Source organism: Amphiura filiformis, chromosome 8, assembly GCF_039555335.1.
Source record: "Amphiura filiformis chromosome 8, Afil_fr2py, whole genome shotgun sequence".
In the NCBI taxonomy this organism is placed as follows: domain Eukaryota; kingdom Metazoa; phylum Echinodermata; class Ophiuroidea; order Amphilepidida; family Amphiuridae; genus Amphiura; species Amphiura filiformis.
Genome location: NC_092635.1, coordinates 55,849,982 through 55,877,902, shown reverse-complemented (window position 1 = coordinate 55,877,902; position 27,921 = coordinate 55,849,982). Strand labels below are relative to the sequence as shown.

The 27,921-nt window shown below is 41.5% G+C and overlaps 1 protein-coding gene across 1 annotated transcript in view; it reads left to right on the top strand.

The window, feature by feature from the left end:
• Positions 1-27,921, top strand: part of LOC140159249 (regulator of nonsense transcripts 1-like) — a 62,367-nt gene that overhangs the window by 24,854 nt on the left and 9,592 nt on the right. Inside the window, 14 exon segments of the mRNA XM_072182657.1 lie at positions 4,449-4,538; positions 7,129-7,338; positions 11,107-11,319; positions 12,255-12,424; positions 12,774-12,872; positions 20,796-20,904; positions 22,022-22,229; positions 22,871-22,941; positions 23,704-23,851; positions 24,961-25,092; positions 25,696-25,839; positions 26,315-26,528; positions 27,332-27,361; positions 27,364-27,448. Of these exon segments, the coding sequence (XP_072038758.1) occupies positions 4,449-4,538; positions 7,129-7,338; positions 11,107-11,319; positions 12,255-12,424; positions 12,774-12,872; positions 20,796-20,904; positions 22,022-22,229; positions 22,871-22,941; positions 23,704-23,851; positions 24,961-25,092; positions 25,696-25,839; positions 26,315-26,528; positions 27,332-27,361; positions 27,364-27,448 (1,923 nt within the window).

Genomic DNA, 27,921 nt, shown 5'->3' with positions numbered 1-27,921 from the left:
AACCATGCATAGACAACTGCTATACCCAGTACAGTCTTCTAATTGACATTGACATTGATCCGATGGTAGGCCTGCCTACCGACTGATGATGATGATGATCAATTATTTTCTGGAAAGTTTTAACAAAGCATGCTTCTAACAACATTAGAAGTAACAAAACCCAATGTTTCCAGAAATATATCAATTTGTTTGGTCTACATACTTTATCCAATTCCGTGAGGTCAAAGGTCACATAGAAGGTCAAAGGTCGACTGAGGTCACCAAATCTTTTAATAATTTATTTTTAACAGTGCATCACATATTCGAAAATCAGCTTGATCAGTCACGTAATTAAGGAAATATGACGACTTTAAGATGGCCGCTTTCTATGTAAAGTATAGCAAAGTAGCACTTTCAATGAGTGATAACTCGTAAATGAAGCATCTTTCTGTATTGATTTATTACTTTGATGGAATGGTTCTTAGGTATTGCCAAATTTCATTGCAAATTTGTGAGGTGGGCCCCTGGCTGTTACGTGCTCGGTCGCACAAGTGCTCCCTCGCAATTATGTGTTCTACTTTTGGGGTTTCTGGGGTTGGCAGGTATGCAAAGGTACATATTTATAAAATACGGTTTTTGGGTGCAAAATACGGATTTTTGTTCTTCTGAGTACGGGAATCTGGATTTCAAAGTTGGCATGTCTGCCACATGACCTTTTGTTTTCGATTTGCAGTGCCAAAGTGCAGTCTATTTTTGCCGCTATACCTACAAATAGGACATGATCATCTGTCAATAGAGACATGAAGTCAATCTCGTTTTATAAAATTATTCATGTTGATTAATAATTTATAAATGTCATTTAAATACCGGTACTCTCTAACGAGCGGATAAGTATATTGCCCTTTGGGTGTAGGGTTTTATTTTCTGACGACTTGTGTCTAGTGGTAATAAGTTTATGGTCTGCCAATTTTTCAACACTCAATTCACATCAATTGTGAAGTTCTGTTCAAAAGCGTGCATGGTTTTACAGAAGAATACCACCATTTGTACAGGCTTTTGGGATGTACATGTATCTTTAACATGATGCAGCCATATTAAATGCAATATATAAAACGAGCGAGCAATTTAATTCACTTGTGATGCTAAATCAATTTTAATGTTCACCTATTTACAAATATGACTAGTCTTGCTCATAAAGCTATACAATCACAAGGCATACATGTAATTGATCTTTATGCTTCTAGATTATTTTGCAGCATGTAGGAAACAATGAAATACAAATGAAGATTTAGTTTCATTTCATTACCAAAAGAACTTGTTTTGCAACTTAAGATTGCTCAAACACCATACCGTACTGTACAATTTCTGTTAAACAAAGGAATGGATGTAAAAATGATGTGTCAAAACAAAATTATGGATGTAATATAGTTTTGTTTTAAACTGACAGTCTTGAAAATCTGTCAAATCATATTCAGCAAAATGTATACATATGTTGAAATATACATACATGTAGTGAGCAACCACTAGCTGGATTTGACACCAATTGCTGGTATGTAATATGATTCAAAGAAGTTAATTACTAACACCTAGTTGTATGCATCTGTGTTCCTAATTTCCTGGATGAGGATGATATTTATGTGATGCAACAAGACTGCATGCTATTCCAGTTGAAATCCATACACCCCCTATTGAAGATGTGACCTTAATTTTCCACACATGGTGTATGAATTCCAAATGCGGTTGCCTGAATGGGTGACTACATGTGAAATCTACACCCCCTATGTGGGAGATTAAGGTCATGTCTCTCATAGGGGGTGTATGGATTTCAACTGGAATAGCCCCATAGATGTTAGAATATTGGCAAGTAAGCAATGCCATGCGTGAAAGCCAGCCAGTAGTTTTGTGTGATGTGCAAGTGTGGATCAGGTGCCTCCTGTTATTCCCTTGGAGACAAGAACAGTTAAATATGAGAGCATCAAACCTCAAAAGGTTGTATAGATTAATATTTGGAAGAAGAAAGTCTTATGATGAAAGTCATTTCTATTAAGCCTGCATGATAATTTAAACAAGTGGTACCTACTGAATTATTGAAACTGATGGAAATTTCTGAAAGTTAAATTGGTGTTTTTTTTAGGTACAGTAGCTGTCGGGACCATGGTAAAAGTCTGAATCTGAGGAATACAGAATATTTAACATCGTAAATTATTTTTGACTTGCATGCGTGCAACTGCTTACATAGCAGACATTAGTTCTTTAATTCTGGTGTGTTTGTAGGAAATGGTTGAAATATGTTTTATATGTGTGTGTTTCACTTTTCAGGCTTTCTTGCCTCATACCTTTAAATAGTATACACATACCGTAAAATTCTGTCTACAAGCATATATATGCCTCTAAACAAGGTTTTTTTGACACAAGAGACAAGAGGCAGACACTCTCAACAAAAACGTTATTTGGAGTTTGAACAACTATATTACTGATAAAGGCGGCTGTACAAACATGTATATTTGTAAGACCAATCTATTGCAATGTTTTTGAGAAGGGTATTGGCCTTTCATATCTTTCGTTAAAAAAACCTCGTTTAGAGGCATATATGCTTCTAGACGGAATTCTACGGTAGTCTATTTGTCATGCAGCTCCACTCCTGAATATTATGATAAAATCTTTTCAGGTTTAGATTAGTGTGGAAATCTTAGTGCAAGTACTTTTGTGAGAATCTTACTTATTCTTAGTGTGAGTACTTGTGTGAGAATCTTAGTGTGAGTACTTTTGTGAGCATCTTTGTGGGAGTACTTTCGTGAGAATCTTTGTGCAAGTACTTTTGTGAGAATCTTTGTGTGAGGGTCTTAAAGGGGCATTTCGTGATCCACAGCCTCATCCCCCCACTTTTCACCAAAAAAGTTGAGATTTTTATATCACTGGAAACCTCTGGCTACATAATGTTTATGTACAAAATATTTCTTGCAGATTAATTTGTTTTGCAAAGATATCGTGAAATTTAAATTTCGTTCTGGTGCACCAGAACAAAATTACAACGCATTGTCTATGGAGCAGTGCAATACACATAATCATGCATAACTCGCTAACGCAAAATCGGAATCAACTGCAATTTTGGGAATAGGCTTTTTTCGTGGATATGTACTGAAAAATGTCATAAAAAGAGGATGCTAGGATCACAAAAATCCTTTAAGTGTGAGTACTTTCGTAAGAATCTTTGTGTGAAAATCTTAGTGCGAGTACTTTTGTGAGAATCTTAGTGTGAGTACTTTTGTGAGAATCTCAGTGTGAGTACTTTTGTAAGAATCTTAGTGTGAGTACTTTTGTGAGAATCTCAGTGTGAGTACTTTTGTAAGAATCTCAGTGTGAGTACTTTTGTAAGAATCTCAGTGTGAGTACTTTTGTGAGAATCTCAGTGTGAGTACTTTTGTAAGAATCTCAGTGTGAGTACTTTTTTAGAATCTCAGTGTGAGTACTTTTGTGAGAATCTCAGTGTGAGTACTTTTGTGAGAATCTTAGTGTTAAGTACTTTTGTAAGAATCTCAGTGTGAGTACTTTTGTAAGAATCTCAGTGTGAGTACTTTTGTAAGAATCTCAGTGTGAGTACTTTTGTGAGAATCTCAGTGTGAGTACTTTTGTAAGAATCTCAGTGTGAGTACTTTTGTAAGAATCTCAGTGTGAGTACTTTTGTGAGAATCTCAGTGTGAGTACTTTTGTGAGAATCTTAGTGTTAAGTACTTTTGTAAGAATCTCAGTGTGAGTACTTTTGTGAGAATCTCAGTGTGAGTACTTTTGTAAGAATCTCAGTGTGAGTACTTTTGTGAGAATCTCAGTGTGAGTACTTTTGTAAGAATCTTAGTGTTAAGTACTTTTGTGAGAATCTTTGAGTAAAAATCTTAGTGCAAGTACCGGGTACTTTTTATAAAATCTCTATGACTATGAGAATCTGTATGTGAGTACATTTGTGAGAATCATGTCAATTTAGTAGTTAAAAGAATCTTGGCAAGGAATGACTCCCAGATTTTCATCAAAATCCTAACCATGCATTTGATCTAAATGTACATTTTTTTGCAGTAGGTCACTTTTTGGGTGGTACAGTACTTTGCAAAAAACAAACAAACAAACATACATGAGAAAACATGTTTCTGTCATCATTTGTGTATGAATTTAAATTATTTGCCCAATTTTTCAATTTGCCCAATAATTTAAAAAAAATCAAATCCATTTTATTATTGCCCTTGAGCATTGACTCTCAGAATCCATTTCATTATTTTCTGTATGTGCTGATGATTATACTGTACATGTAGGATATTGGAAAGGTAGCATCCATTTAATGTAGTGAGTACGCATTGTATGTGTGAACATTGTGACAAAAGCAATTCACAGCTGTTGATGATGCAGCCTGGAAACCAACCCTAAACATTTCAGTCCAGTGTGTTCTAATAATAGTAACATTGTTTATGTCTCATTCCCAGGTATTGTGGAATTCATGATCCATCGGCAGTGGTGTTGTGTAACTCAACTAAGAAGTGGTTCTGCAATGGAAGAGGGAACACATCAGGAAGGTAAAATGGGATTGACTGGAGGCCAAAAATAGATAGTTTGGTTGTCCAAAGGGGCAGGGGAGGCCGGCCAGATTTATTTATTAATTTTATAAAGGTCATAGAAAATCATGCCCATGGGGCGGAAATGACACGGTTGACACCCCTTATATCAAGCACTTGGATCTCTGTTTAAAACTCATATCATTCCTCTTGTGTGTCAGCTTTATTTGTCTCAATATTTGAATGCAAACATCGCTTGATCATGAAATTTGAGCATTTAGTCATATAGGTATACTTGTTTTCTTTTTAAAAAGGCAACAGTTCCACAAAGAAAATACTAAAGAAATGGTATTCATTTGTCACAAAATTTCATGGCAGGAATGCTTAAGGGGGTACTACACCCCTGTCCAATTTTGTGCCTATTTTTGCATTTTTCTCAAAAATTATAGAGCATTGGTGACAAGTAAGATATGTATATTATAGGGGCAAGGACTAAAGCTGCTACACTGCAAATTTTATTTCAGCACAGACAGCAGTTGTGGAGTTACAGTCAAAAATGAGGAAAACTAATATTTGATCAATAAATCAATAACTACTTGCCTTGAGTTGCTGAATTTTCAGTGCAGTAGTTGTAGTCCTTGCCCTATAATATACATATCTTACTTGTCAACAATGCGCTATAATTTTTGAGAAAAACGCAAAAAATATCAAAAAATTGGCTAGGGGTGTAGTACCCCCTTAAATCCGTAAATGGTCACAAGAAAAAAATTAACCTTCAAAAATATCATTGGGTCTTGTGGAGATATGGATGCCCCCCCTTAATTGCAGAACTCCTGAAGGCACACTGGCCAGTCTGTTCAACTCTGCCTTGGTTGGTACACATGGTTGTTCTCTTCAAGTAGATAATAATTCATTTAAATTCAGGAAGTGTTTCGTGGGCATAGTAGTAAACATCCGATTCTGAATACTGAAAAATATGTTTATTAACTTGAGCAATGAGAGGAGAGAACAGGACTTCAATTTGTATGTACATAGTATAACATGGGTCAGATTTGGCTTATCTCAGTAAACAAAAAACCTTTTAAAGAAAATGTTTAAATGTTGGGGGATGTAAAGTGTATAAAACGTTTTAATAACATTCAGAATTATTCATAACAACTTGCTTCAAAACATTCTAACATACTATTAAGTGTTGACAAAATATTTTGCAAAAATATTTACCAAAATATTTTTTACAATAACAATTTGGAAACATTGTAGTGTTTTTTCATATAAAAACGTTATAAAAATGTTTTTGTGACTTTTATATAAGCTGACATTTGAATGTTGTATTATTTATAACACGTTTAAAAACATTTTTTGTTTGCTGGGATATGAACTTAGTATTTGTTTACTTCCTTGAATAAAGGAAGAATTTTTAATCAGCATGTCTGGTGTTTAAGAAAAAATTGAAAGCTCTATTTACACTGCTGGAATGTTAGAATCACAAAGCATATGCTGCAGACGGGTAACTTCTTTTTTCTTTTCTGGCTAACAGACTAGGGTAGAGAGGAATTAAAAACCATTTGGAAAACAAGTGAATACAAAACTAATTACATTTCACCTGGGGAATAATATGGATAACCTTTGCTAAGTCTAGGCTTCAGTTACTGGAATATCAACGGGTGGTTGCATTGTGTCAATATGTTCAGGTTTCTTTCGTGAAAGTGTCGCTGAGGTGGAGTGAAAAAAAAAGAAAATTGGGCTCTTGTCAAACTTGTGGCAACAAAGAAATTTGAGAAATGACTTCCTGACTTGTTTCTAGAGGTTAATCTGCAATTGCTGCCAGGTATCATTTGTAGATTGTATACAATGTATAGAATGCAGAAATTGTTAAATAGCTTTGGGGCAGCTATTGCAGATAGAACCTTCTTGCACTATGAACCCTTCAAATTACCAGGAAGCAACTAATGTTCTGCAATTTGACTTTTGAGATATATGTGGTTGAGGTGAAATGCTATTTATAATTCAATAATGAAGGATCTAACTAAAACTATAAGGTATTTTCAAGAGACAGGTTTTGAGGCTTAGCCACAAAACCTGTGAAATTTAGCTGGTGACAGGCGTTGTTCCACACCTGTGAGTTCCGTAATGTGGCCCATTGAGGATAAAAATTATGGAACCAGGCGACAGTTTTTGTCCCAAAGCAATGCCTGCCATGCCGTATGAAAGATAAAGAGAAAATACTACTTGTTGTCTTTGAGACAGTAAGCCCATTTTCACTTAAAATATAGGCTATTTCCAATATATTTTCAACAAAATGCAGTCTCAGTCTTATATTTTACCTAATATTTTGCCCACTGTTCTTGTGATTTGCCTTCAGGGGTCATAATTTGGCAGTATTTTGCCTTGTTTACTGTTGTACATTTGTCGATAGTGCTGGTAATGGTCATCTTGAATCTTGAATTTTAGCGACAGAGTTTCCAACATAAATTTTTACCTACTATTGCCCCAATTTTGCAAGAGACCGTATAAAAATCAGATTTCTCTGCTTTTGTACGCTTGCAATTCTTCATATTGAACAGACTTTGTTAATTGTTAACACATATTTTTTTGTCTTGCACACTTACAGCCACATCATAAACCACTTGGTTCGAGCCAAGTGCAAGGAGGTCACTCTTCACAAAGACAGCCCCCTCGGTGAAACCATCCTGGAATGCTACAACTGCGGGTGTCGTAATGTGTTCCTACTGGGGTTCATACCTGCCAAGGCAGACTCTGTGGTGGTGCTACTGTGTCGTCAACCATGCGCCACGCAGAGCAATCTCAAGGACATGAACTGGTAAGAAATGAAAAAAGGGAGCAAGCCTCAAAATTAAAGCAGGCACCCAGGAGCCATTTACCCAATGGTCATAACATTTTGGCTCCTGGTCCACACCAAAAAATCATGTGAGCCAGGCTCTACAATTTTTTTTTCAAATAAAGCTTGGTAGTTAAATTGGTTCAAGTATTTCAGGTGTACAATGAAAATTTAAGGTTTTACCGTCGTCACCCGTTTCGACTTGACCATTGCGTCTGTTTTCAACGTGTGCGTACCCCGCGTCGTGCTCGGCGTTGCGTTGCAGACATCGCAGAGAACCGATGCGTGTAGATGCTATTTTTGCGCACCGGCGATAACTAGGGCCACAAAATAAAGAAAACAATGTTTGCTGAGCGCAAAAAAAGTGGCCGCTTCTAATATATTAAATACAACATGTACAAACCAAATGCCAGCGTGCTTCCACTGATAACGGACCTGGACCCCCTCCCCAAAGTAGGCCTACGACAGTAGTGTCCAATAGATGGTATGAAGTTATAGGCCTATACCCAAACAGAATCAGGGTGTGTTTTTTAACATTAGGCCTAAACGAGTGTTGGTTAAATTGGTTAATACGTTTTAATAATTTTTGGCCTAAATGTTGGGTAAGCACTATATTATAGGCTTATATTAAAGGTTAAACGTTAGTAGAACGTTTCATAATGAAACACACTACAACAAAATTAAAAACATGTTGTGAAAATGTTATTGTAGACATATATTATTTTTGCAACATTGTTCCAACTTAGAATATGTTTTGCAGCAAGTGTTCAATGTTTTAAAAGTTTATAATGCAACATTTAAATGTTTAAATTCATAATGCATGCGATATAGACAACACCATCAAAACTTTTCAAAAAAAAAAGGTCATACATTTACAAAAATGATCATTGGCCAAACGTTTTTCTACAGCTATAGGAAACCCAGTGTTTAACTTCGCTTTAATTGAACTGCAACCATTGATGATATGAATCCACCTCGAGATAATTATGTAGGCCTATAGTTTTTGTGACCAAAAAAGCTTTCCTCTCGGTAAACGGGACTAAGCATGCTAAGTAGGCCTATGCCTATAATAATTGTATGCCTATTATAGTCAAACACTTCCGCCCATGGTGTCAAACGCTTCGCTGTAACATGTTTAATAAATCCTCTTTTTGTTCATTCGAGTCAAGTTATCATAAAGCTGAAAATTCTTCACTTTGACTTTGTGTAACTTGATAACTGTTTACAGAATGGGAGTCTTTCGTACACCCGTTTGTGACCAAAATACACCAAATTAGAATTAGGCTAAGGATTTTAAGGCTTCATTAAAAATTTTTTATAGTGAAAACTTTCCTGCGTAAACAGACAATTCCTTTTTTTGGCCATATGTGTAAACGAACGCTGATCTGGCATCAGATCGCGCGTGTATACCAGCGCTTTGGTACGCACCAAAATATCCATCTACGCAATTAACTACGCATGGTGTCGCAGAAAAAAATGCTTTTTTGACCTATTTTGGTCAATTTACGCGAAAACAAGGTCCGGTACCCCCATTTTTTTTTGCGCGATTTTACAGAGCTATTTCATTTTCATAACATATATAAAATTTAAAAAAATTTGTCTTGACAATTTTTTTATACAACGCAAAAGGTGATATATTTTGGGCAAATTGCTGATTTTGCCATTGAAGTGTACAGAGATTTTTGGAAATGTACACCTCTTTTAAAACGGCTGTAGCTCAAAAGTGAGGTCCGGCACCCCCTTGTTTTTTTTCCTGATTTATTATCTACACATATTAATGTACAAAATATGTCAATTAAAAAAATTTAAATCGATAGGTTTAGTTACTGACGGTAAAACCTTAAATGACTCAAGCTCTTTAAAATGGCTCCTGGTTCACTAGATGATCACGGACCAGGAGCCACTTTTTCTAAACGTTTGGCTCCTGGTCCAGATCTGCTTATTTTGAGGCTTGAAAGGGAGAGAGTATAGTTTTCTGTGGAAAGTTTGAGAAGAAGGAAGGTGAGGGTATACAAGGTGTTACAAAATGATAAGAACTCATTGAAGGTGAACTTGCCTTCAGTATGATTTAAAAGATAGCAATATCTTTTTTACTTTGTGTTACGCAGGATCCATCTTTGCTATAATTTGTCGTCTGCATCACATACTGTCGTATCTCAAAAGGCTACCTTGTGTGATTATTATAATTGTTGTATTTCATTTTGTTATTTTATATTTCAGCATGCTTCTTTCTATTATGAATGAACATGATATTACAATATTGTGATATTACCTCAAAATTAATATATCAAGTAAATTAGATGACAATAAATTTTAAAAAAACACATAAGGCATCCTTTTAAGATATGATAGTATGTGATTTGGATGACAAACATTGACATATGCCTGGAAAAAAAGTGGAATCCAGGAAAATTCTTTCAGGGAAATTTAAGAACGACATTCTGCTTTCCCAATTAAAGAAATTTATATACATAAGAAATTGTGGGATATATTGCCACCCTTGTGGAAGTTTTGTTAAACTTTGAAGGATGTACATATTTTCTAGGTCTGAAATTTGAATTCAAAGTTGTGCGGATGCTATAATGATGTCTTTAAATAGGTTTGTGGCATGAGCCCATTACTAATCATTGTGAGACCCGTCTCTACGTGCATTTTCACACTGATAACAAACATGAATTAAATCCTAGGAAGTTTGTGGGAAGACAAAGGTTAATCAAAGGTCATATTACATATAAGTTTCCTATTTAAAAAAAATCATGTTCTTAAAGGCATAATGTATGATCTTATAATATGAAATTGGATAATTTTGTTCAAACCTGATTTTTTTTGGCATATTTGTAGTGTTTACACAAGTCCCAACTTGCACCTAAATGGATTTAGCCAAATTTGTTGTGTTTGTTGTTTAACAGAGCAATGTTGACATTGAGTCATATTATGACTTTAAGTACCCAAAATAGCCAATGGGGTTTCTTCCACTTACCTGGTTATATCAGCTTAAGGGGGTACTACACCCATGTGGTAAATTTGTGAATATTTTTGCATTTTTCTCAAAAAATAATTACACACTGGTAACAAAAGTTATGTATATTATTGGGGCAAGAAATCCAATTACTACACTGAAATTTCAGTGACTCAAGACAAGCGGTTCAGTATATATGACAGGAAATGAGGTACATCCTAGCGGTACCTTATTTCTGATCATAAATAACAAACCGTTTGTCTTGGGTCACTGAAATTCCAGTGTAGTAATTGGATTCCTTGCCCCTGTAATATACATAACTTTTGTTTCCACTGTGTTATTAGTTTTTGAGAAAAATGCAAAAATAGACACAAATTTATCGAGGGGTGTAGTACCCCCTTAAAATGAGCAGAAACCCTTCCCAGCAGTTATTACTATTATTATTTCAGCATTTTGGTAAAAAAATAATAAAATTACAATTTGACTTTGGCTTAAGAGTTAGACCAGGTCTAAAGTTAGACCTGGTCTAAGTGGAATTTAGTTCCATCAGGAATGGTCCTTTACTATTATTTCCTTCCAATAGTAGCCAGCAAATTCTAAAGATTTTAATGCAAAGTTAAAAATAATACAAAATAACTCAAGCAAATGTACAGGAAAATGTCCTTTCTCCTGAGACTAAATTCCACTTAGACCAGGTCTAACATTAGACCCGGTCTAATTCTTTTGTGCATATGGACCAAAGTGTTTTATGTTGAAATTGTCACGTATATCTGTATCATATATTTCTTCAGGGATCCAAGCCAGTGGCAGCCCCTCATCCAAGATCGCTGCTTTCTGAAATGGTTGGTGAAGATTCCATCGGAGCAGGAGCAGTTGAGAGCCAGACAGATATCGGCTCAGCAGATCAACAGGCTGGAGGAACTCTGGAAGGAAACCCCTGAGGCAACACTGGAAGATCTGGAGAAACCAGGAGTGGATGAAGAACCGGCATCTGTTATGCTGAGGTAAGCTTAAAAGGGGTAATCAGTCTGTACAAGCTATTTTGCCGGACTGCCCCACCAAATAGGTTAATTTGATCATAATTGCTTGATACTTATTGCATGAATCTTTGCAAATGATTTGTTCTGTTAGTGTTATAATGACTATCCTTAGGCATACATTGTACATGTAGCTTCGACTGCTCACTTTAAATATGGTTATTGAATTCAATGGCCTAACCTGGCCATGGGTGAGGTCAATAAAAGTATGGATGTATAACCTTTGCTACACTATTTTGCAAAGACTTTTTACACTGGCTGACAGATCATATAAAAAGAACTAGGCCATGTGTGCATAACACGATGCCATGCTGTTCGGTGAATGAGGTGCTGATGTGATGATGACATATTCAATTAGCCAATCAGAACACAACTTCATGTTGATGTTATAAACTGCGCCAAAAAGGTCTGGGCAAAAGGTCTGTGCAAACAGGTGTGAAGATGTCAAATTTTATCTTTGCCGATTGTTGCAACAATGTGCCATTTGACAGTTTTAAAAGCACATTTATGCTTCCAAAACTATGTAAATTGTGATAAAATTTCCAGTTTAGGAAATCGGCTGATCAATAAATATATTTTTTAAATTGCATATCGTCGTTGGGCAGGAAAACCTCCTATGTGTCATTGGCCCCTGAACATGTTTAAAGCAAAACCTCCCTTGTAACCTCTTGGCAGTATTGTTTTAAACATGTTCAGGGGCCACAAGTACAAAGGAGGTTTTTCCTACCCAATGAAAATATTAGCATTGGTTGTTTCACTGTCCATTCCAGGACAGCTAACAGCAAGATTAAAAGTATGGGTGACAATTTGGTCCAGTGTTATGCAGTCTAATGGCTAATCCAGCATGAAAATCATCAAAATTTAAGAGACTTTTATATGAATTTTGCGACTTTTTTTTTCAGGTATGAAGATGCTTACATGTACCAGAACATCTTTGGTCCTTTGGTGAAAATGGAAGCAGATTATGACAGGAAGTTGAAGGAGACACAGACGCAGGACAACATCTCTCTGCGATGGGACATTGGTCTTAACAGGAAGACCAGAGCCTATTTTGTGTTCCCCAAGAAAGAAGGTAATTCATGTTTCATGGAGTACTTTAATGTGTGGTGTGCCACCCCCTGTCTAGCACCCTCTGACATGTTTTTTAAAGAATACTTTAAATTATTCTTTAAAATGAAAAATTTAGTGTGCACAGAATAAAGCACAGCTTATAGGTGGCATACCTCGTTGTAAAGACCTTGCATCGTTCACTTAAGATTGACATTTGTTTATCATTTAAATATATATTTTATAAAACAGCCGAGATTGGAGCAAACATTTCCTTAATTTCCTTAATCATCAGCAGTTACTTAATCAATGATAGAAGATATTTACATGAATGTTGTTAATCTGAAACTGACTTTATCTTATCTTGAATGCAGATCTGAAGCTTATGCATGGTGATGAACTGAGGGTTCGCTACCTTGGAGACCTGAGAGAGCCGTGGTCAGGAGTCGGCCATGTTGTCAAGATCCCAGACAGTATCCTTTGATGTTGAACCGTGATAGGTTAAGGTCATTGCTTGAGAAGTTGTATAGCAGTGTCTGTAGAACTACTGTAGTGTAGCTCTAAGATGAAGTACTAATTTGGGAGGTCATTGAACTATAGTACTCTAAACTGTGTAGTAATAGAGGATGTCCTAATGTAACACTGTATTCAGGCCTCGCAAAAGTTTTTTTAAATTTCCGCCATCAGGCAAGTCCACTTAGAATCAACTTGTTAGACTTGATCATTTATTCAACCACGATACGGTGATCACCAGACAAGACATTAAGCATGCAGTGCGGGAAGTTTCTTTTTGAACATCAGTTTGCTTAATTTTGGTGTTTTGGGTTGCCCGACTTCAAATTGACGGTGGTTGTCCGTGACTGCCGGACAGGGGATTGTAGCCCTGAATGTCTCCATCTACATCTACCAGATGGTGGTGATGCCATAGATTGATGTCTACATGTCTCATAAGCAGGGACAGGCGATTTGCGCGGAAAAAAATAGCAAATTGCGCGGAACTTTTTTTTTCAGTGCAAATCATGTATCCCTAAATTGCGCGGAAAGAAAGTTCCGCGCAAATCGCTTGTCCCTGCTCATAAGGTACTTTGTCCTGAAGAAGTCAGAGCTACTCCTGACGAAAGCTAGACAGTTCCAAACTTGTCTGACAGCGAACCCACTAAACACTTGCTAGACTCAGTACACCGGTCGATCTTACCGTTTCCGATGTTGATTAAGATACTTCTTGCATCGATCCCGAGATGCGGAAAAAACCAATAGTCATTTTGTCCCACATAAATGAATAAATAACAAAAACCCCGATCCCCGGTGGACTCACCCAAAAGGTGACGTCACACCATATGATCGCCCTTATCCTCCTTGGTCTCCGACTGACACAGGCGTGCCTATCGATTGTTCATAGCACTGTGTATCAATTTCTCGACCAAGCGAGATATACGGTTGTAGTTTCACACCTTAGGTAAAACCAAACCGGTATTGTTCGCTGAGGATAGTTTTGACGGCATTTTCTGGCGAAAAAGTGACAAAAACGATCCAAAACTTAGCTACATATCGTGCCTCCGTTTGTATCACGGGACACACGAGCAATTCAAAATGGCATTTCGTTGACGCCATTCATTTTGTTTCCCACGTAAAACAACCATTGCAGCCTGTAAGTTACAATAGATGTTTGTACATACACATTGTATTTCATGTACGGTAGGTTATTGTTGCTATGTTAGGGTGATTACTCTATCGTTATGTCTTCATTACCGTCCAATAAAGACGAGTTAATCAGATATTCATACGGTGGGGATTGGTAGGGACCCGTCTGACATTTTAGTAATAAAGTTAGCCAGTCCTTACTTTACCACTAACGTTAGCGACCAGCCTCCGTGCTCAGGTTTGCTTACTGGGCTTGAGTCGCGTGTTGGGGGGTAGTGCCCCCCTTTCTCCTCGCTCGCCTCGGCCCTGTCGGGCTTGCCCTTCCCTGGTGACGGAGCGGGACCCACCCCCGCTCTGTTTCACCCACAGGGAGTGCTCACGATCTTCTAGATGTCTTTCTTTTGCTTAGGACTCTCCGAGTTCCAGCTTGACGATTGGGATAGGCTCCGTCATCGCCATAAGACGAAGAAGAAATCTACCAAGGGCACTGGTAAGGTCGATCACGGTGGATTCTGCTGTGACAGCCCCTATGGGTCATGGCAGGTCTGCTTAAGGGGCTCCGGTCCCCGGACAAGCAGGCGGTTCCTTGAGGACTGCTAAGCGCGTCCAAAGGCTCAGCAGCCAGCGAAAGCACTGACTATACGTCGGAGCAAAGTAGCAGGCAGCAGAGCGGTAACCACCAGCGAAAACCCTAGCGGGTTTTGCAGCAGGAGGATACCAGTCGATACGGCAGATTCTGGTGTGACAGCCCCTATGGGTCATGGCAGGTCTGCGTCAGGGGGCTCCGGTCCCCGGCCAAGCAGGCGGTTCCTTCCGGGACTGCTAGCGCGGCCAAAGGCCCAGCAGCCAGCGAAAGCACTGACTATACGTCGGAGCAAAGTAGCAGGCAGCAGAGCGGTAACCACCAGCGAAAACCCTAGCGGGTTTTGTAGCAGGAGGATACCAGTCCTCTAGCGAAAATCCTCACGGGTTTTAGCAGGAGGACACCCGTCTGTTGCAGGCATATCTACGGGCTCAAACAGCCACAGTAGTAGCCAGCTGACGGGCAGCATGCAAAAGGTACCCGGGCTTGCCTGGGTTGAACCCTAGCATGCATGGGTTCAACAGAGACGATACCGCGGCTAACGCTGTGGGTGTAGTCTTAGCAGAACCAACTGGGGTTGTCACACGGCAGCGTCCCATGGCGGGACCGCCGAGTGATACCCTGGGCCCTAGAATAGCTGCTGGCTGTCCACAGGGACTGGCTGGCGATTATTCAGGGGTTGGGCTCGCGGGCTCTCACGGGAGAGCGACCCAGCTGCATTCGGTGGCAGCTACAAAGACGAGCTACGGCTTGACTTCAGTGGTAGCCGCTATGCACCCGCCCATAGCTGCCGTGAGTGGTCCGCCACACACAGCGACCTTAAGGGCGAAGCTCTAGAGGGTACAGTAAGTAGCTTGAACAGCCTAGCTGATCAACAACCCACTTATGTCCTCGAGAGCCAGCGGAGCGTGGGTGATCCATTACCGTCAATGGGTCAATTACCTCTCTTGATCGATCACTGTCAAATCAACAGGGCATAGCTCCATTGATTGGCGCTGCCTATTCAGGTGGCGAGGTGATTGATCGGGGTATCTGCACGCTCAGCTACCCGTGGTACTAGGCAAGCTCCCTCTAGCCAAGGGACAGCCGGTATAGCGGGGAACCCATACAGACGGCTTGATCCCCTTGCGGGGGACGCAGTGAGGCATGGGTACAGTGGTACACAGCCGGGAGCCCTCACGGGCACCTACGCTGGAACCACGCGCCTACAGCGGTACACAACCGGGAACCCTCACGGGTACCCATGCTAGCACCGCGCCGGTACCACGCCAGCACACAGCTTGATCCCCCAAACAGGGAACGCAGTGTGGCGAGGGTACAGCGGTCCACAGTTGGGAACCCTCACGGGTACCCACGCTGATACCGCACCGGTACCGCAGCACCATGCCTTAGTCGCCACAGTCTCTGTGGCAACAAGGGGAGGCGGTGCTGGTACTGCAGTACCATGGGGTTACCCTGGTGGCGGATCCTTTCAGGGTCAGCTGCCGGCTGGGTATGCCCGTGGTACCCGCCGCAGGGTGTTTCTTCCACGGCCTAGCACCGTGGCAAGTGTCGCCTAGCGATGGCCACGCAGTACCAACATCAGCTGTTGACCAGGCCAGCCGGCATGGGGCTAACCCAGATCTTGATCAGGGTAGGCCCGTGCTGCTAGCGCTAGGACGACGGCGGCTGCGAGAGCATGCGGACCCAGTGGTGCCATGGCGGATACCTCAGGGTCTTGCGGGAGTACTCCCTCTTCTGCTGGCAGGTAGTCGGCGAGCCACACAGTGGTTATGCCTTCTTACCCGCTTTCAGATGCCCGTCCTCAGTTACCGTCATCATCGGAGCATGATCACGGATACTGTGGGCGAGGGAAAGGAGTCGGAAGCTGAGTCCGGTAGTGACATCACTACAGTCTCCGTCCCCCGCTGCCCCGCGAGGGGAGCAACAGCACTGATCTTCCTCCGGACACCCCCTAAGGGGGAGTCCATGGAGGAGGACCAGGGGATCCTTTCAGTAGGATGCTCAGCTGCTGCTTCCTGACAGGGGACGCCTGCACTCATTCCCGGCAAACCTCACGGGTAGATATCGTGGGGCTGTCGAGCTCAGTAGAGCTATGACGCCGCGTGCTTGCACGCTTCCTCTGCGTGTAACGCGGAGGACCACGGACCTACCTGAGGGGATCCGAGAGGGACCCAGATGTCGTCAAGCGTATCACGCTCAGACAACATCTGAGCTCTTCCGAGGTGAGCCTATTAGCGGTGCTAACAGCTAGCCTCAACGAGAGCTCCATGGGCCTAGCCCATAGGGTGTCCACTCAGCGCCGGGAGGGGCCTGCCACTCCAATCGCTCAACGCGATGGAAAGGCAGGGTCCTTTTCTCTTTGGATGCTTCTGCGCTACGGTGGAGGACCGTGCGTGCAAGAAGCTACCAACGGAGCACTCTGAAGAGGTCGGAAACTGCCCTTACCATGGGTAGGAGCTCCGACTTCAGCAGGCCGTGCACCACCAACAGTACCCGAGCCCACTACCTCTGCAGCACCCATTTCTGGGAGGCGCAAGGGTAGCACAGGAACAGCTGGCAAGCCCGAAGAAGAGCAAGCGCTCTTCCAAGGGAAGCTAGGCAGAGCATTCCTGGGGGCTCAGCGTTTTTCCACAGGGGATCTCCCAGTGGGCGACCGAGTATGGCTTGCAGGCAGCGGGGGGGAACCATCTCTTTAAGCGCCTGGGTATGGTCAGTGGTGAGTGGGGGTTACATACTGGCAACCCAGTCTCCCCACATTCGTCTGCACATTTCAGAGGTCCACATTAGTGCCGTCAGACGGCCCCCAGCGTCGGGCACTACTGACAGGGATCACACAGCTTCTCACGGCGGGCGATTGTCCCGGTCTACCCCCGTTCTACTGGTGATCTTGGAGCCATTGGCTCCAAGGAAGACCAGCGACAGGAGCCCCATCCGGGCCGCAGGCTGTTGAACACGTTCTTCAGGCCCAAGAGGTTCAGAATGGGGACTCTCGCCTCGGTGCTAGCCTGCCCCATCAGGGGCATGGGAACAGCATCGCTAGATCTCTCGGACGCCTATCTGCATATGCCAATCGCCTCTCAAGATCGGAGGCATCTGCGCTTCTAGGTACAGGATCAAAATTACCAGTTTTGATACCGGCCATCCGGGCTGTCCATCTCCCCCAGGGTGTTTAACACTCTTGGTCAGAGCGGTGGCAGCGTACCTGAAGCACAGGGTGTCAACATCAGTTGCTACCTGGACGTTTGGCTCATATACGGACGCACTCCACTGAAGACTACGGGTCCCATGGGGCTGAGAGTCCGTAGGGTGCGGGACCCCGGAGTCTTTGATCAGCTCAAAAAAGTCCAGCGTGGTCCCGACGCAGAACACCACTATTTGTAGGGGCCCAGATCACCCTCACGGAGGGGTTCGCGGTGCTCTCACCCGAGCGGGTGACGAACATGGTGCGGTGTGCCTGACTCTTGGCCGAGTCTCGGGCAAAACCCGCTGTGGCATGGATGAAGGTGGTAGGTCTAATGGCCAGTATGGTAGACCTCGTACTGTACTGCCGTTTCTACGTTAGGCTTACCCAACTACACCTTCTAGCCTGCTTGCAGGCCCAGTCGTCACCCAATATCCCTCGCGGTTCCGTTGTCGGAGATCGCGCGAGAGGAACTCTGGTGGTGGACCCATCAGCCCAATTTGACCCAGGGTGTCAGGTTTCCTGCACCCCGGTATGTCACGTAGTGACGACCATAGCGTCAAAAGCGGGGCTGGGGGTCCACATCCACGGAGACTCCGTCTCGGGCCTATGGGGCCATAGAGACAGGGTTTCACATCAACCTCCCTCGCTTACGAGGAGGTGATCGTGGAATCACATACCGTTGTCCTGACGGATAACACAACCGGTAGCCTACCCCAACAGACAAGGGGACTCCGGGCCACCACGATTGAGCCTGCATGCACGACACCTGATAGGGTGGTGCAAGTTCAGGCAGATTACGATGAGAGCGATACACATCGCGGGCGTCACCAGCATCCTCGCGCACAATCTGTCACGAGGAAGGGTGTCGGGACCAGCAGAATGGTCCCTTGCTCCGCAGGTCGCTCAGACGATCTTCAAGGGGCTGTACCACCCCTCGAAAGATCTGTTCGCATCTCATCGCAATCATCCACTGCCGGTGTACTGCTCAAGGGTCGCGGACCCCAAGCATTCACCGTGGGCGCTCTGTCCATAGACTGGGGAGGGATGACAGCTTATGCAGTCCTCCGATCTCACTACTCATGAGGGTGGTGGCCAAGATCGGGTGGGAAGACTGCATTGTCATTCTGCTAGCGGCAAGGCCGCTGGCACTCCCAGGTACCAGATCTACTCCGGATGCCCGGAGCGGAGGTACCCAGTCTATCACTAGAGCACCTGCAGTTAGCTGCATGGCCCTTACCAGGGAACACGCAGCGGAGGGATACTTTTCATCAGAAGCTGTTTTTCTCATCGCCTGGGCTAGACGGAAGTCTACCCTCCGTACGTATAGCCAGAGTCTGGCTCCATACTACGCTTGGTGCAATGAGACAAATAGCTCTCCCGCTGGAGCCTCTGTGCTGCTAGTTCCGGAGTTTCTGACAGAAAAGTTCCAAGCAAGACTTCAGCGGGCCACTGGGGCCAGCTATAAGTCAGCTGTCCTCTCCATTCACCGAGGTTGTTTCGAGACGGGTCGACTATCATAGCCGATGGTTACCTTATTAGTCTACGCCTCGACGGTATGTTCAACGAGTGTCTACCAAAAAGGAAAGTGATCCTCCTAAGGGATCCCAACACAGTCTTAGATTACTTTAAGGGTCACCCTTTTGACCTTCCGTCAAAAGCGGCTTAAATACGTAACTCTCAAGATGGCTTTCCGGTTTGGCGTTGGCTTCGGGACGGCGGTGCTGAGTTGCACACGGTCTCGAGGTTAGCTTCCGTGTTCACAAACACTGGAGCGACACTGTTTCGGCTCTGTTCTCGTGACTCACTGAACGGGCGCGGTGCATACCGACATTCGTCCCTCTCCAATCCCCAGGGTTGGGCAAGGTTCGCTGAAGCCAAAGATAGGCTGGGGTGTCCGATAAGGCGCTGCAGCACTATTTCTTCCGAACACAAGCCTTGCGAGGACTCACGACCGCATTCATCACCCTTACAGAGCCTTTCGGTCCAGCCGCTGTCGCAATGGCTGGTCCAGGTGTTGGTGGGGTCCGGGGGCTCGCGAAGGTTTCGCGGCCCACGACCCACTCGACACGAGCTATCTCATCATCTTGGGTATACCGTTCGGTTGTCCCTTGAGGAGATCTAGCAGGCGGTGTCCCGGAAGCCACCTTCGCCCTTCTCTACGATACTTCCGTTTACGTTAGTAATCAGAGACGGGGCGGGAGGTTTACCGGGACATTGTTCGGGCGATCATAATACGGTGGTGTACGGTACCAGGTTTTCAGACTATACAGAATACTCAGCATGGTAAGAACCAGTGTCGCTATTCTTAACCACCAAACTTATTAAGTAAGGAGGTTTATGTCTGTGATCGCGTGGTCTTTTTGTTTCCCGACCGTTGGGGAAAATATTTTCTGACCTCGCGAAAACCATCGTTACCGCTCCCGATCCCTGATCAGATGCTGACCAATCTTGTACCTCCATCCGTCGGTTACTTGCTAGATCGATCTTTCAGATGTTGATGCAAGAAGTATCTTAATCAACATCGAAGCGGTAAGATCGACCGGTGTACTGAGTCTAGTCCCAAACAGAAATGTTTGGTAGACTCATAACCGTGCGATCTTACCTTTCCGATGTTGATTATCCCGACCCCGCCACCCCTACAAGTTTGGTCCGGTAGGGGATCCCAAGTCGGATAAGGGACGATCATATGGTGTGACGTCACCTTTTGGGTGAGTCCACCGGGGGATCGGGGGTTTTTTGTTATTTATTCATTTATGTGGGACAAAATGACTATTGGTTTTTTCGCATCTCGGGATCGATGCAAGAAGTATCTTAATCAACATGGGAAAGGTAAGATCGCACCGGTTATGAGTCTACCAAACATTTCTGTTTGGGACTAATTGTTATGAACTCCTGTTGTAAAAGCCTATCCCACAATTTAAATCTATCTTAAGTTGAAGACATAATTTTGATAATATTGATGTGATCCTGAACCGATGTTTACAGACTACGGTGATGAAATTTGTATTGAGATGAAGAGTGGCGTCGGCATCCCCGTCAACTGCACACAGAACTTTGTCGTAGATTTTGTCTGGAAATCTACATCTTTTGACAGGTGAGGAGCTAATGTCCACAGAAAGAAGAAACAGGTTGTTTTTCAACGATTATATTTTTTCCCAAATATGAAAATTGCAGAATTAAATTCCATAAAAAAGGATGAATATTTTCAAGGAAATCTAACATATTTGATGTGGTAAATATGGTATCCATTCTTGAAAATGCTTCAGCTTCAGGAGGCTTTGTGTCTCTGCTCCCCAACAAGGCTGCTTCCCCTGGATCCTGCTGGGGCCAGCACCCAGACCCCTGGCTTAGTTCCATTTTTTTTGACAAAGATCTAGAGGTATCTCTAACTGCAATCAACATGGTTCATCTCATTTAGTTTCTTTTTGGAAAAACTCAAATGAAACCCGGAGTACAATTACAATGCCTCATTGTTGAACAAATGCTATACTTTGTTTAGCTAAATGAATGAACTGAAACCAATAACACCATATTTTGACATCAAAAGAATAAACTATATGCTATAGCCTGTCTATTTACTAGTAAATTATATGCTGTAGCCTATGTTATAGGCGGTAGTATATAGTTTATTCTTCGAGAGTAACCTCAGATTCAAAATGCGTGAGGTGAGTTGAATCTGCCACTGCAAAATCCAACATGGTGTTACTCTCAACTTGAGAGATGAGACAGACTATAATTGCAAGTGGCACGTCTTTGACATACCATCTTTTCTGTCTGTAAAAAGAGATGTGGCTTACGCATTCTTATCTTATGCAATAAACTTCCATTGAAATGCAACTTGGATGATTCATCATCAAAGAGATTGGACCCAAAGAGTACTGATTCGCCATGTTTGCATGTCACTCATGGAGGTTAAAATAAAGTACCTCCAGCTTTTTTTGACATACGCCCAGCTGACAAGCTATTATTTAAAGTGTGTGCTTGTGTGTTATGTGTGTAATGCATTGTGCTGTATACAAACATTTGTAATGTTCAAGTTTAAAGACCCAAATTGTTGTTCAATTTCGGAAGACAAATGTCGGCTCTACCCTATTTTGCTCGCCTTGAAACAAACCTTGACAAACCAATATGGCAAATTTGCCATAGCATTATGCACAGGGCAATCTGAGTGGGACTCTCTGGATTTAAACTCTTTCTTCATTACATTACAGGATGCAGAGTGCACTGAAGACGTTGGCAGTTGATGAGACGGCAGTGTCTAGTTATCTATACCATAAGCTTCTTGGTCATGAGGTGGAGAATATGGTGCTCAAGTGTAACCTGCCCAAGAGGTTCTCTGCTCCGCACCTGCCGGAACTGAACCACTCGCAAGTGTCTGCTGTGCGCACAGTGTTAACTAGACCTCTCAGTCTTATTCAGGTAAGATTTAATTGCTTTCTTTTCACATGCCTATTTTGTATGTTTGTGGGTGTGTGCAATGGCAAGCCCCTATCCCCCCAACACACACACCCCCACACACCCCCGCCCCTGTGTGTTTGCCGCCAACCGAGAACAATGTGTACTGCTATCTAACCGCAGACGTGTGTATTGTGTTTTCATCGCCTAACCATGGACTAAAATGGTGGATTCTTTTTGTGTATGATACGAAACGGAATTTTATCCATCAACTGCTGACTAGTTTTTACACGTATGGTCCGCAGTTTGGCGCAAATATCACTATAATGCATTTAGCATGCATTTGAGGTCTTTTGCAGCAGTTTGAGACTGAGGACTGTCCTCAGTTGGAGGTAAATCCACAGTTTAGGGTGAAAAAATCTTTGTGTGTCCTTGTTTGCCGGCAAACACTTACGCACCCCACACCCACACATGGGAATTCTGTCAGATGCACAGGAAGGATTCACAGTCCACAGTGTTACTACATCAAAAAAAAGATGCATTTTCTGTTGTATCTTGCAAAATCCATTTTGCCTTTACTGCACCTTTTGCAATATACTACCATTTTAATTACAGAGGTAAAACATGCATTACAATTATTTTCATTGTGCTCTTGTATCATATAGGGCCCACCTGGTACTGGCAAGACGGTGACATCGGCAACAATTGTGTACCATCTAGCAAAGCAGAGCTTGGGGTAAGAAAACTTAATTCTATATAGCGTAAGAGAGAGAGGGGTGAATTTATTTTATATTTAGTTCTACTTGTATACATTAAAACTTTCATAATCAGAATATGATTAAAAATTATTTTTGGCATGCTTTATGATTAAAAATTATTTTTGGCATGCTTTAGGACACCAGTTTGCTCTTTAGACAGTCCACAGCCCACTTGACAAGGATGTAGATGAACATCTGTGCTCAAATCGAAGAGTGGTGGTGTTTGGATTGTATTGTTAGATATCCTAAGATTTTTATAGATAAATATATTTATACATATGTTGTTGAAACTGGGTTTTTTTTAATACAGTGGAAACTCATTAACACAAAATATGTTATTAACACAAAATTCCTAATATCACAAAATGCTTTTCAAGTCCAAAGGACATTTGATACATAATACAGGCCTGATAACACAAAATCTTGATAACACAACTAAAATCTGAGGCCCTGTATGCTTCTTGCTTCGATGATGCTTATTATATAACTCTGTGTATTTTATTATGATGGTTGTTTTAAAGTTGATGTTATCATGTATATTTTGCCTTGCATGCTTTATGTTTTATTGTTATGGTGTTTTTAAAGTGCATTGCGACCTCTTCCTGTTGCAATGTGCTATAAAGTACTTTGTATTATTATTATTATTATTATATTAGACATCCTTAATCAATTTTAAATTGTCAGGGTTTAGTTGATTTTAACAGTAGCACTTGCATGTTTCATAATTTGTACCCACATAGACAAGTCCTAGTGTGTGCACCAAGTAACATCGCTGTGGACCAGCTCACAGAGAAAATCCACAAGACTGGTCTCAAAGTGGTGCGTCTCTGTGCCAAGAGCAGAGAAGCCATTGATTCACCAGTAGGTTTCCTGGCTCTCCATAACCAGGTAAGGCAAAGTCTTATCATGTTGATTAATTATTTTCTCAGTGCAACATAGAAATTAGAACAGGATGAAAGTTGTAGGGTTTCATAGCACTTATTTGGTTTCCTGACACATCATGAGTCAACAAACACATTGTGACTTTGTAAGAAGTATGGTTGGTTAGGCGATGAAAAAATACTCTGTTCTACTTGCCCAGAATTTTTGTTGTTGTAAAATCTGCCGTTTTTTGGCCAAAAGTTGATTTGAGTTTAGCGGAAATTGGTGAATGCATGTAAAATCAGCTGTTTTGAGCAAAAAGAAGATTACTTTGACTGATTGCATGGGTGCCATCAGTCTTTTAAATGCAAGTTTTTCACAGAGCTGGTATAGGTTTCATGGAATAACTGTTTTTAATGGGAACTCCTATTTTTTAGTTTTTGATGTAAAAGGTAGGAAGAGTTCTTATTTCTGAAAATCCTGATAATAGTAAACTCAATCCTAAAACCAACAGCAATATTTAAGATCAACATTCTTTCCAGCATTCCTACATCAAGTTTGATGATTTTAGATCCATCCATATTATATAGGCTTCCCTGCATCTTAAAAATACCCAATATCTATAACTGTCAGGAGGTTGAGTTCCATGAAGCGCCACCACGGTAGTACCCTCGGCCTAGTGTTCCTATAATTCCACTGTGTTGGCAGGCATGTTTGGTAGTCTGGTCTTAACACAGAATTAGAGAAGGAGAACCGGGACTCCCTATACCGCCACATACAATCGCGCCGTCAGCTATGGGGAGAAAATTGGGGGTATTCAGGTCCTTGCCGACGGTGCGCGGAGACGAACGAAAACAATTCTGCGTCTCATCTGAAGCGTCTTGTTACTCGCGTGCAGGTCGCATCAAGTGCGTCTCTCAAATGCGCCCATCATCCATGTCGCGCTTGCATGACAACGAATGCTTCGAGCGCATTCCGAGGGAAATCGAATACCCCCAATTTTTGCTCCATGCCTGTATCAAGATGGCGGTCGAGTCCTGGTTCTCTGGTTTTAATTCCGTGGGTCTTAAGCATATGCTTTGGATGAAAAGACAGCACAAATTATTTTTTTCACAATGTTTTTTATGCATCCTCAGATACGTAACATGGAAGGCAGCGAGGAGATGAAGAAACTGCAAGCTCTGAAGGAAGAGATTGGAGAACTGTCCAGTGCTGATGAGAAGAGATTCAGAGCTCTGAAGCGCAACTGTGAGAGAGAACTCATGCAGGTAATGCCAAAGAACATTTGATTTGGCTCTGATTGGCTAATTGAAACTTGTCATCATCACATTGGCACCTCATTCGCCGAACAAATTGTGTAGCATCGCGTAACCCAGGCATGACCTAGTTCTTTTTACATGATAATCAGCACGAACAGTAGGGCAATGCTGAAGGTCCTTGCTGAATACTATAGTCAATTTATATTTGACCTAGACAAAATTGGAACCTCAATGTTTTTTTGTTGGAAATATCTCTAAAAGATCTCCCCAACAACCACAAAAATAGAAAAAAGGAAGTTGGGGGAAATGCTAATTTGCAAAAAACAAAAATGGTGCTTATGTAGGGCTCAAATTCAAAGTTGATAGAATCTGGATGACAACCATACCAATGTATTCCTCTCATAGGATTTTTTAACTTTCTAAGGAGCTTCTATTATAAAGGTAACAGCAAAGGTTAAAGAAACTCAATGTGAATTTATGGGCTTTTTTTTTTTTTTTTTTAAAAAAATGAGTTTGAAACTATTTTCAACAAAAACGGAGCAATTTCCAATTTTGTCCCTGCCCGGTCAAAAGTCTATTAGTTAATCTCAATTTCTTCCTTTACTCTCTCAGAATGCCGATGTGATCTGCTGCACCTGTGTAGGTGCTGGGGATCCACGGATTAGCAAGTTCCGTTATCGAGCCGTACTGATTGATGAGAGCACCCAGGCAACCGAGGCAGAGTGCCTGATTCCTGCGGTGTTGGGATGCAAACAGGTGAGTTATCTTGATTGATTGATTTATTGATTGATTGACTGACTGATTGATTGTTTGATTCATAATGGGCATATGTCAAGATTATTTTGTTTAAACACAAGAGACAAAAGATACCTAAATGCATGGTTCAGGGCCAGGGGTCTATTTCACATAAATTGAACACATTTTCAATGGCAAAGACCATTGTAAAGTGTGATTTTTATTTTCAATTATTTATGATATCTTTATAGATATTAGTGCTGATCATGTAAAAGTACAATCATGAAAAAATAAGAATTAAAAAGAAAAATGAGGGAGCACAACTCAGTAAATGTTACAATAATGGTTTACCACATGGTAGACTTGGTATTAAATGAAAAACCCTTACATACTCTAATGTAAAATTTTTAAAACAAGCTACCTCCACAGCTTATATAAAGTTATATAATTATGTAGTGATGACTGTGACATGTTGTGGTAATTTCTTTTCTTGCAGCTTGTCTTGGTTGGCGACCACTGCCAGCTTGGTCCAGTTGTGATGTGCAAAAAGGCAGCCAATGCGGGCCTGTCTCAGTCTCTATTTGAGCGCCTCGTTGTACTGGGCATTCGACCAATCAGATTGCAGGTTCAGTATCGTATGCATCCTTCCCTCAGTCAGTTCCCGTCGAACATCTTCTACGAGGGCTCTCTGCAAAATGGCGTCACGTCAGGTGTGTATTAGTTACAAATTATCCCTTTGAATTACTTTAGTAATTCTTACTTGATGTGTTTTGTAAATGGACCTGGTGGCATATTTCCACTGGAAACCTGAAGCATAAATTCACTACCCCTTTTTGTGTCCTGAACCTCTGAATTGTCGTGTAGTAAATGTAATTTATAAAATTTATATCATCTAGTAGCATTGTTCGTGCTTAAATTCATATTGATATGAGTTTGATAGACTGCTGAATTCGGATTTGTCTTTCGTTAAATTTATGTTAGCATAAATTATTTTTGAATTAGCGAGCAGGGGACCCGTACTTAAGCTACAGAGGGCAGCATATCACTTTTTTTAACATTGATTAGCATCATCTGTACTAGCTAACCCTGTTTGCCGTCCTCTTTCACTTACGCTGATCACCGTTTTGATATGCTGCCCTCTAGAGCTAAAGCCCTGATTCCTTGTTAGCTAATTCAAAATAATTCATGCGCAAAAAAACATGAATTTAACAAAAGACAAATCTGGATTTGGCAGTCTGTCAAATTCATAACCATATGAATAGTAAAGCATAGCTGATTCAAACTGATGGTACAAATTGTATGTATATCAAAGTGAAGCTGAGACTCCGGATTCTATATTTTTTTTCAGATTCACTAAATTAATTATTAGACATGTGTTTGAGTTGTTATAAAGAAATTGTGTAATTGGTGATTGTAGAAAAGTAAGGGAGAAACATGTTTCAAGTTTAAATTAGGCACCACCTTGTAGTACTCAGTACTATTTTATATATCATCATGCCATTATAAATTTTAGCTGAGAGAACCAACCGAGCTGTGGATTTCCCTGGCCTCAAGCAGACAAACCTATGTTCTTCTACACCACGACAGGACAAGAAGAGATAGCCAGCTCCGGTACATCCTATTTGAATAGGTAAGAAAGCCTTAATACAAGATTTCAATCAAATTTTAATTTGTTTATTCTTTGCCAAATATTATGAAATATTATCAGTAACAAGTGTCAGGAAAGTTTTCTGCTCATTTTAAACCAAGCTAAGTAGGTAAAATGGAAGAAAACTTACTAATCATGACCGCATAACTGTGGCGCTCTATAGGGGATTTAAAATCATGATCTGACTTGCTCTGTTGTCCTAAAAACACAATGAATTTGTCTGAATCCAATTAGGTGTAAGTTGGGAAATGTGTAAACATTACAAATATTCAAAAAATCAGGTTTGAAAAAAAATGACTCAACTCATTTAAAAAGATTGTAGAGTACTAGGGACTGCCTTTTGAGGAGAGCGAGAGCTATCACTCTCTACTGCTCTCCTTAAATTTGATATAGGAGAGTGATTTTTAGCTCTCCTTATTTGACCATTCTCTCCTGTACATTCTATTGTAAATGCT